Source organism: Pygoscelis adeliae, unplaced genomic scaffold (genome assembly GCF_000699105.1).
Source record: "Pygoscelis adeliae isolate BGI_AS28 unplaced genomic scaffold, ASM69910v1 Scaffold72, whole genome shotgun sequence".
NCBI lineage: Eukaryota > Metazoa > Chordata > Aves > Sphenisciformes > Spheniscidae > Pygoscelis > Pygoscelis adeliae.
The window spans coordinates 2,869,164-2,878,994 of NW_008824286.1; the positions used below are offsets into that span (position 1 = coordinate 2,869,164).

At 49.0% G+C, this 9,831-nt stretch overlaps 1 protein-coding gene across 1 annotated transcript; it reads right to left on the bottom strand.

The window, feature by feature from the left end:
* Positions 1-1,013: 1,013 nt before the first annotated feature.
* On the bottom strand, positions 1,014-8,845 carry SGK2 (serum/glucocorticoid regulated kinase 2). The gene is made up of 12 exons (XM_009318659.1): positions 8,810-8,845; positions 7,922-7,971; positions 7,258-7,315; positions 6,571-6,654; positions 6,124-6,255; positions 5,184-5,296; positions 4,571-4,607; positions 3,936-4,022; positions 2,463-2,558; positions 2,012-2,167; positions 1,525-1,614; positions 1,014-1,298 (listed from the first exon to the last, which is right to left on the bottom strand). The coding sequence occupies exons 1-12, from the start codon at positions 8,843-8,845 to the stop codon at positions 1,143-1,145; spliced, it is 1,095 nt and encodes a 364-aa protein (XP_009316934.1). The 3' UTR covers positions 1,014-1,142.
* Positions 8,846-9,831: the final 986 nt, after the last annotated feature.

The window sequence follows — 9,831 nt, forward strand, 5'->3', positions numbered from 1 at the left end:
CCCCCCTGCTCCCCCCCACAGCAACCGAACGACAACAGGACTTAAAAAAAAACAGTGGGAAGTGACATTCAATAACTACACCAGCGTTTGAGTTAAGGCAGAATAAATAACCGTTCCACACCAGTGACAGGCATTTCCAGGCGGGCGCTGGAGCCCGGAGGACCGCTGCTGCTCTCCCCGTCCCGCGTGCGAGGGCTGGGGGCTGCGGGCCGCCCCAGCGCAGGGTGCTGGGCCGGGCTCAGGCTCCCCTCGCCGCATGCTGTCCCACGCTCCCCAGCGCTCCGGATCGTGATGTCCCACGCTCCCCGGATCGTGCTCATTGCAGTAGTGTTGTGTGCCTCAGGCAAGTCAAGTACATGCTGTGAAGAGACACCCCCCCCCCTTACCCCAAGCAGGTTTGGCCATAAGGTTATTTTTATTTTGCCAAGCAACTCAGCCTCTTCCCCACTCATTTTGTCTGGGATTTTCCCCATACACACTGGCTTCTCCATAACAGCCTCCTTATTGCTTCAGCAGCATCCCAGTCCTGGACCAGAGGGAGGTGATCCGCTCACCTTGGAGAGGGATGGACTAGCATGAAAGAGCACAGTTCAGGATTTACAGACCTGCAGCTGCCTTTGGAGTGGCAACTGATGGGCAGTTTGAGCCCAGCTCAGTCCAGGATGAGTGGCTTAAGTGGCACAGTCCACTTAAAAGAGAAGCCACAGCTCTTGGTAGCATGAAGAGTTTCCCCTCTCTGTTGGGGTGGGCAAAGCCGTTGGACATAGCTGGGCAGAGTTAGCACCGCAAAAAAAAGAGTGGCCAGTTAGAGGGACATGGCTGTTGATGTGAATGATGGTACATACCTCAACCATAAATAAAACCACAGAGTGAATGCAATCCTGCCAAGTAGCACAAGATACTCAGGGGGAAAGTAATAACAATCAGTGTCCCACTTTTCCATGCCAGCAGAACAGTCATTTAGAGGGAAATCCACCAAACGGCAAGAGTTAAGAGCTCTGTTCCGTCCCAGCCAGTTAGTGTATTAGTCCCAATTCCTCAAACCATGAGCAAAGGACAGTACCAATCCTTTCAGGAAAGAAAACAAAAAACATAAAACCCATTCAGTTAAAATCTGGCTTCTCAAAGCCTTTAAAAAAAACCTAGATGCCCTCTTCAGTTGGTGCATAAGAAAACCCTAAAAATGCATCTGATGCACTGGAGCTGCTGGCTGCTAGGTCAGGCGTGTGGGTGATGGAGGTGGAGATCGCTTCTTGGGTGAACTCCGGGTCAAAGTGTCGCAGATCAGCTGGACCAGCCTAAGCCAAGGAGCAGAGAGGCACACAGTCATTTCAAGTGAGCAGATCCCAGCCAACTGCTTGTGTTCAGACAGTCTAACACAGCTGCTCTTCCAAAAGTGTCATCACCACTGCATTTGCAGTTCCTAACCTGCATTTCAGCGTCCCTCACTGTCAGCACAAGACATCTGGAGAGGATTCCTTTTGTGCCACTACATAACAGATACCAACAGAAATACCCACTTACCACATTGGGGTTAAACGGAGGAGTAATCCTCTTGTGGTACAAGTCATCCCAGTTTATTGGGCTGAAGAATACATGGTTCTTTATCTCAAGCTGCATAGAAAGTGGAAGGAGAAAAGTCACTCTTCTGCCAACCCTCCTTTTCCAGCACCTGCCAGCTGGTTTCATAGTATTAAGTGGTTGAAGCAAGACTCGGAGCTACCACATATCCATGTAGGGCCCATATAGCAAATCCTTAATACCTGAGGGTCATGGTCCAGTAGTCCCTTGAAGGGAGATGACACCACCACACATTAGTGTCCTAGCTTGCCACCACACCTTTCCCTTTGGAAATCCAAATCAACCCTCTATGCCCCTTTTAGGAGGCTGGAGAGACATCAACCTGCATGGAAAGCTTTTTCCAAGGCAGTGCTGTTATCACAAAAGAAAAGCTCAGAATAGAAAGGTTTCCTATCCATCCTCCCTCCTGACCATAATGGAGGCCACCTACAAAGTCTGTTTTGGCACCCAGCCTCCTCTTCTGGTCCTTGTGGAGAAGTCCCTGGAGAATGTCACAAGCTGCCACAGTCTTGCTTCCTTGGATCTGGAGTGGCTTGTGCAGAATGTTGTCATACATTTGAGACACATCCCGGCTGTAAAAAGGAGGCTAATTTGAAAGAGAGGAGAAGCAGCCAGGTAAAACATGAGCTACCATAAGGAACCACACATCACAGGTCAAAATGAGTCCTACAGCAAGCAGATGAGGGAGACCTGCCATATCTCAGATATCAGACAGACATATCTCTGTACAAAAGGGCTATGGCATGACTGAAACAGGTCATCCAATTCAGGATTCGGTTGTCTGTGTTGGGTACCCTGTGAACACCAGACCAACCTCACGTCACAGCTTTCAAAAATAATTCTCCACCATGTAGAGTAAAACAGACAGCTTCCAAACTTACCAGTCCAAACAGCATCTCATAGAGGACAGCTCCCAGGCACCACCAGTCGACTGTCCTGTCATACGGCTGCTTCTTTAGAACCTCTGGAGCCAAGTACTGGGAAGAGTCAGAAGTAAGTATTTGTGAATCAAATTACAGAGGAAGGGCTTTGTCCTCATAAGTACACAAACCTGGCCACAGTTCAAACTGAGCAAATGCATTAGGAAACACACAGATGCATTTTCCTGCTATGCTTGATAGACTCTCCGCTTGCTTCAGAGCCACAGGTTTGAAAGACACCTACCAAAACCCCCAAAGTGTTTTTCTGGGCTACAGAAGGTTCTCCTCCTGTAGAGGACTTATACAAGGATTTGCCACCCACCACAACTCAGCCAGCAAACCTGCCCTGCACTGACACATAACACCTCTTAAGACTCACGTAGTTTTGAGAAAGCTGCAGTTTTCAGTCACATTAAGTCTGTTCAATCAGCAAAACTACCAATAACTGCCACCAAGGAGCAACAGGGAAGAATTCAAGCAGCCTGCAGAACAAGCAGCACATCAAGCCTTGTCTTGCACAGGATTAGTGTACTCTGTGTACTACTAGGCTCCCTATCTAGGGCAGGGAAAAGAAAAAAGCAAGCCACACACACCAAAAACCACAAAACAAAACTCAAACATTCATGCTTGGTTCATGCTGTGCTATTGCATAAGTGGGTCTGAGGGCTACCACCAGGAAATTCCTGCCCACTTCCACTGAGCTTGAATACTGAAAGGTATCTTGTTTACAGACCCTTCTTCAAGCTACCTGAGGAAGGGCAGCAGGACAGGTGTATTACCTAGGCCAAAGTGCTACCAAAATCCCCAGCTCAGTAAGAAGCAGGAAAAAAGCCTCCAAGAAGCCAAATTGGAGATAGGTTTTAGCAAAGCCTATTTGAGATGCATTGGAGAAAAGGCATTTCCTCCCCTCTGAGCAGCATTCACATTCCAGAGGAGAGCCTGGCCCTCTCCTCTGCACAGGGTGTTTTGCAGCTCCTCCATACCGAGGACACGCAAAAGAGCACAGCAAGGTCCTGTGTATGTCAGTACCAGCAGGCTCCCTGTTCTGCAGCTCCAGGGTATCAGAGCAGGTAAACAGCCTACTCACAGGCTTGCTCATGGGCTCCCAGGGTCAAGGTTGTCTCCACAGCTACCTGGAGCTGCCCCAGTTTCACAAGACTGGACATTTCTGAGTGCAGGGATTCCTGTCCCTGATAGCACAGCAAATTTAGAGTACTAATCAGCTGTTACAGGTAAAACTGTCTCTGTTGAGTAGGGGAGACCTTATCTGAACTCCAGCTTCAGGCTGACAACCTCAGAAAGCCCAAGACAGTCTAATTCACAGAGCCCATGTTTTGAGATGCTGAGCACCCACGCAAGTCTGAGACCTAGAGCAGCAAGTCTCTGAAGACTTTCAGCCCCCAGGTCACAGTGAAATCCCAGCACATGCTGTACCTCAGGAGTGCCACAAAAAGTAGAAGTTGTCTCCTCTTGCTCCATTCCTTCTTTGCAGAGTCCAAAGTCTGTCAATACTATGTGTCCCTAAAGAAGAGAGGGAAATTTCAGCTTGACTGACTCCTTCTAGAGAGGAGACAAGATTTCCAAGCACTGGCCTTCACAATGCATCTCATGTATGGTTTAGTTCCCCACTGTTTATCCGCTTCTCCTCCCTCACCTTCTGGACATCCTATAGTACAAGTACAGGAGCCTATCGAGAAAGAGTCTAGGTTTTTTTTTTAATTTGGCTACAACTGCATAGCTATGAAGAGATCCAGCACTGCTGTGCTTTGCCACTGCTTCATCCCAGAGCCACCAGAGTAGCAGCAATTACTTCCTCTTAGCACCCCTGATCCCTGCCCACAAGTCAGGTCCCAGCTTTTGGGAATGAGCTGAGAGGGCCCCAAGTGTGCAGTTCTGCAGAGGGCAGGCTCCCTCCCTCTTGCAGGATCTGCACAGAAATGCAGTGGTGCATACATCTAAAATCCATGCAATGAAGTGAGCTATAGCCCAGCTTGCAGAACCATAGCCCTCTGTTTACAGTCCTGATGCTTTTAAAACCAGAAGGAAGGCAGCATGAGCTGTGAATATACCTGGCAATCCAGGAGGATGTTCTCAGGTTTTAAGTCCCTGCAAGACAAAAAGTGCTGTTTGAGCAGATTTGGCCAGATATTTAGAAAAGCCTGTTCTGAAACAGCATCAGCTAAGAAGAGGAGCTAACAAGACTCCACAATCCAGTTCACCAAGACCTTCCCAAAGTGCAGATTCCCATCACTGTTGGGTATCAACCTACAACATATGCAAACATAGAAAGACTGCTGCAGTGGTCTAAAAACAGCTGAAGAAAGAGGAGCTTCTGAATCAGGTGTTAGCCTGCATTTCCCTGCATATCTATGCATAAACTGGCACTTACAGACAGTGTCTTCCTTCTTGTGCCAGGTTTATTTTAGATCTTTTCACCCAACCATTCTCCTTCCCACTATCAGGCTGGGAGCATTTATTGCCCATCAAGTCCTGTGCAGACAGCACACCTCTTGCAGGGTTAAAATGCCAGCAGTGCACTGTCTTGTCTGGGGTAGGAGATTCTTCAGCTACTCCAGTCCTGCATTTTGCATGGCCCCAGAAGTCTTTTCCCTCCCCAGCACTGCACACAGCCTGGCCGGGCAGACTTGGTGCCCCTGCTCTCCCTGGCAGGACACATCTTACCTGTAAATGATGTTTAAGGAATGCAGGTACCCAATTGCACTAGCGACTTCTGCAGCATAGAATCGGGCCCGGGGCTCACGGAAGCAGCGCTCCCTTTGCAAGTGGAAGAAGAGCTACAAACAGATCATAAGATTGATCATTTCTTCTCTAAAAAACTGAAGGATATCTGGAGCAAGCCTGAGAGCCAGCTACTTGAGTGAAAACCAATTTGGAGCAAGTGGCACACGAACAGCACCAAATAAACCCAAACCAAGTGACTTCAAGCAATCTAAGCACCTTTCCAGAAATTGCTTCATTTGTCATCTTCTTATGTCACCATCTCACTTAATTCATTGCCCCAAAACTGGTCATCTGTGATCTAGTTAAGCTTTCGAGCTTGCTACAACCCACAGGCTGTAGTATGGCCACAAAGAGCAGTACATGCACAGAGCTGAACCCACTAAGATCCCTGATATGAATTAGACTTGGACAAGACATCCATGTTAACAGTATCACCCAACTAATTTCAGATAGCACAGAAAAAAAAACAGCTGAAGAAAGAGGAGCTTCTACAGAACAGAAAAAGAAGTCTAACATGCTGCAATGGAATCACCCAAGCACTAGACTGGAGTCCAGAGCTGGCCCACAAGTGGGTTTTGCCTAAAGCTCACCAACATCAGCATTTCCCATGTTCTGCATAAGATTTTAAAATGCCCCTAGCACATGTTTATCAGGGTCCTTGCCTTGGGAATCATCTGACAGAGGGCATATCCAACAAGATCTTCACTCAACTTACAGGTGAGATAGCATGCCAGCCACTCCTAGCTGGGCCTTGCCAGCAATCAAGGCAACATTATACTTCAACATCATTATCTTCTGACAAGAAAGTTTTAGGCAGTAGAGCAGCATGTTTGGGAAGGAGCAAATAAAGGATTAAAATAGAGCCTGTATGTGCACTCACCTCTCCCCCATTTACATAGTCAAGCACAAAGTAAAGCTTCTCTGAGGTCTGGAAGGAGTAATGGAGTCCCACAAGGAAGGGGTGCTTGACATTTTTCAGGAGCACGTTGCGCTCTGCCATGATGTGGTTTTGCTATCAAAAAGCAGGCAAGGCATTAGAGTTTCAGGCAAGGGTCCAGTCCAGTCTGACATAGGGGCTCACTGCTGTTTTGAAAACAAGTAGAAGCCAGGAGTTCTAGGGGGTCATCTCCCAGAAAGGGAACCACTCTCTCCTCTAACCCGATTCATCTCAGTTCTCCATTTTCCCATGGTACCAAGAAACCCATGTTTAACACGTGTCTTGTCTATGTGAATGCTCACTCAGCCACAAGATAACCTCAATTGCATTACCAGGATTGCTCATACACTGACCACTATCTGCAGAAGTAGCTAAGGAGAGCAGACATACCTCTTTTTTCTTCAGGATGGTTTTCTTATGCAAGACTTTCACAGCATAAAAAGTCCCATCACACTTACGTTTGGCCAGGAGAACCTGCAACAGAAGGTCCTGGTCACAGGTTTCAGTCTCACCTTCTGCCACCTGGTTAGTGTTTCCTCATTAGCTCAACACTCTTGTGAGTGATTATACAGAGAACAGCTTCAGAGGGTCAGGCACAACGTTTTAAAGACCAAGCTCCAGCCCACTGACTTCCCAGCACTTTCTCATTACCAGAAAAAGGCACACAACATCTCCACATACATCTCTTACACACCCAATAGAAAGTAGTTTGGGATCATTTGGGGATAGTCGCATTTAAAGTGGATCCTTGCTATCTTACAAGGTACAGATTTGTCTAGAGATCTTTTGCTAGCTGAACAAGTCCAAGGCTTATTTTCAATCAAGTACTGCTCCTCACCATCACCACCCTGAGTATGAAACACCTCACACTTCTGTCCTTAGAGAGGCTGCAGGACAGCTCAAAGTAAGCATGGACTATGAAAACCCTATCTCAATTCTCACTGGGAATCAGTTCCACTCAGTCCAAGCTCCTCCAGAGAGGTGCAAGCAAAGGACACAGCTAGAAACTCCTTCAGCAAGGAATTCTTTCCAACCTGCCTCTAAAGAGCTACAGCCCACCTGTACAAATCCACTTACTTTTCCAAAGCTTCCTTTACCAATAACCTTCAGGAAATCAAAGTCTGTTGGCTTGGCACTGTTGGGCAAGAATGAAGCAAGTTAATGTTTCTGGGAGAGAAACATGCAACAGCAACACTACCATCAAAGCAGAGTTCCTTTTTGGAAACACAAGTGTTTGTGAAAGGGATTAAGGGGCACTGGACAGGTGACCCGCGCTCCCAGCAAGCAGGAGATTCACACCATGTATGTCAGTGCACCCAGCAGGGGACAAGCAATCCCTCAGCAACCCCCCAGCTGAACACAGCAGCAGGTGAAAGCACCTGTCAGGACCAAGTGGCACCTTTACAGGGGACACAGTTATCTCCATTTCTAGAGAAAGATAGTCAGGGAGCCAGCAGTGATGAGGAAGATCTTCCCTTACTACCTTTCAAGAGAGATGGGACAAGGGGCTGCAAACACGGACAGGAGAGGATGATTACGATAACAGGGACCAGCTATAGCTGAATGTCTTGAAAGCTGGTGCATTGGTGATACATGTGGTGTTAAAGGCCAAGTAATGTAATTGTTAGGACTTTTAGAGAGCAGAGACCACCCATGCAAGACACAGGGACCAACTGCATTCCCCTGCCAGATCTCTTCACTGCATGCTCCACACCCTACCTGGCTTTTGCAGGGAGCTTACTTTGGGTTAGCAGAAGGTCCAAGGTTGATGTTGTCACTTGGTGTTGGAGGCTAGAGAGGATAACAATAATATTAGTCACAAGGACCACGCTGCAAGTTGTGCTTTCTCTTCCTCAATACAGCACCCCTTGCACAGAGCCTTTGAGAAACACCCATCAGCAAAAGACACCGTGGATGCCTTGGTAAACTAAGTGATGGGGAAAGGGAGAACAGAGCTACGCACTAAAGCAATAGCACAGCTGGAGGCTGTACTAAGCTAGAGTCTCATCCCACACTTGCACAACGAAAAAGAGAGTACTAAGACTGTTTGGCTCCTAACTTGAGGCTTTCAAGACCTGCTGTGCTGCCACAGAAGAAAGGCACTGCGTGGCTCAGTTGCTCACTGCAGCACCGAGACAAGGTGCTCCCCACTGCCTGTGCCAGGCAAAAGCCCTGTGCACAGCTCTGGGACAGAAGAGCACTTCTGCAGCAGGACATCAGCAGCTCACACCCCCCCTCAACACTGCACCCCTCTGCCCACTCCCATTAACCCCCAAAACTGCCAAGCCTAGAGCCTTGGAAGTGGCCTTATGCACACCTAGCACCACAGAGGTGCTCAGCCCTCTTCCCAATGACAAGGAGGTACATAAATACACAGTCTTCCTCCTGTTCCTGCTCCCCAGGAATCTTCCCCTCCCCAGGCTGTGGGAGCATTATGCCTTGTCCAAAAGGCTATATAGGGCCTCTCTGTTCTCCTTTTTCTCTACCCAGCAACACACACAGGGACAAGCCAGCAGTAAGCCTCCCAGCAGGCTAACACAGGCTCTCCTCCTTGCCTTTCTCCTAGAGGCACCAGCCCTTCTCTTCATCCCAATGGTGAGGACTTGCTGTCTCAGAGCCATAATCTCACCTGGGTGCTTTTGTCCGGGCTCCGAGAACGATCCATTAAAAAAGCAACTCGTTCAGCACTTGGGAAAAGAAGAGCCCAGTATTGAAAACAAAATCCAAGAAAGAAACAGCTTCACACCATTAACATGCCAGGGACCAGCACAGACCCCAGTGCATCCTCACAGGAGACCTCAGCTGAGTTCCCCAGCTGCCCTCTTGGTAGCACTGCTACTCCCAAGGGGTAGGGGTGCACAGGCACTGGGGGAGGCAGAGGGTAGTGGGTGCACACCAACTATGGGGGGAAAATTGTTGCTGGATGCATGAGTGATTTGAACAAGCACAAGCATATTAAATGCCACAGTTGGCCCTTGATTTGCAATAGCAGAAACTGGTCAGGGCACCAACGCATGAAGACAAGCACAGCACAAGCAGCAGCACGGCATCAGGGCCAGACGAGGCTGCAGCCCTCCAGGCCATGGCCAGACCGCTCTCAAGGCAGATGCTGCTCCCACCCCACCGCACAGGGATGCTGCAGCACCCAGTCCTGCAACCCAGCGAGCATCCCTGCAGGGCAGTCAGGCAAGTCCAGCTGGGCTGGCAGCAGTTAGAGGCCATTCCCCCAGGCCAGTGCAGACCAGCACAGTTTGGGGCTGTTGACATTGCAGGGAAGAGGGGCTGGCCATGGCAGCCAGGGAGGGCTCGGTGAGCAGAGACATTAAGCACAGGGCTCTCATCTACCCAGTGCAGCTGCCGCTGGGGCTGGAGAAGTTGGACTTGAACAACAGTTCAGACCCACCCTGCTTGAGCATCACTGGGGAGGGAAAGGTCCTGCCACCCCAGGGATTCCTCCCCTTGGTTTTAAGGGTTCTCCCACACTCCTTGCAAAAACCAGGATTAAAGAGATGATGAGGAAAAAAAAAAAGCTCTGTACCCTTCTCCCCTGCCCCAGAGAGCTTTGTCCATTCCCCCTCAGCCCCACCAAGCTCTCATACACCACAGGGAGGCTCTAAAGGCTCCCATCCCCCCAGCCACCCCCTGCCCTGC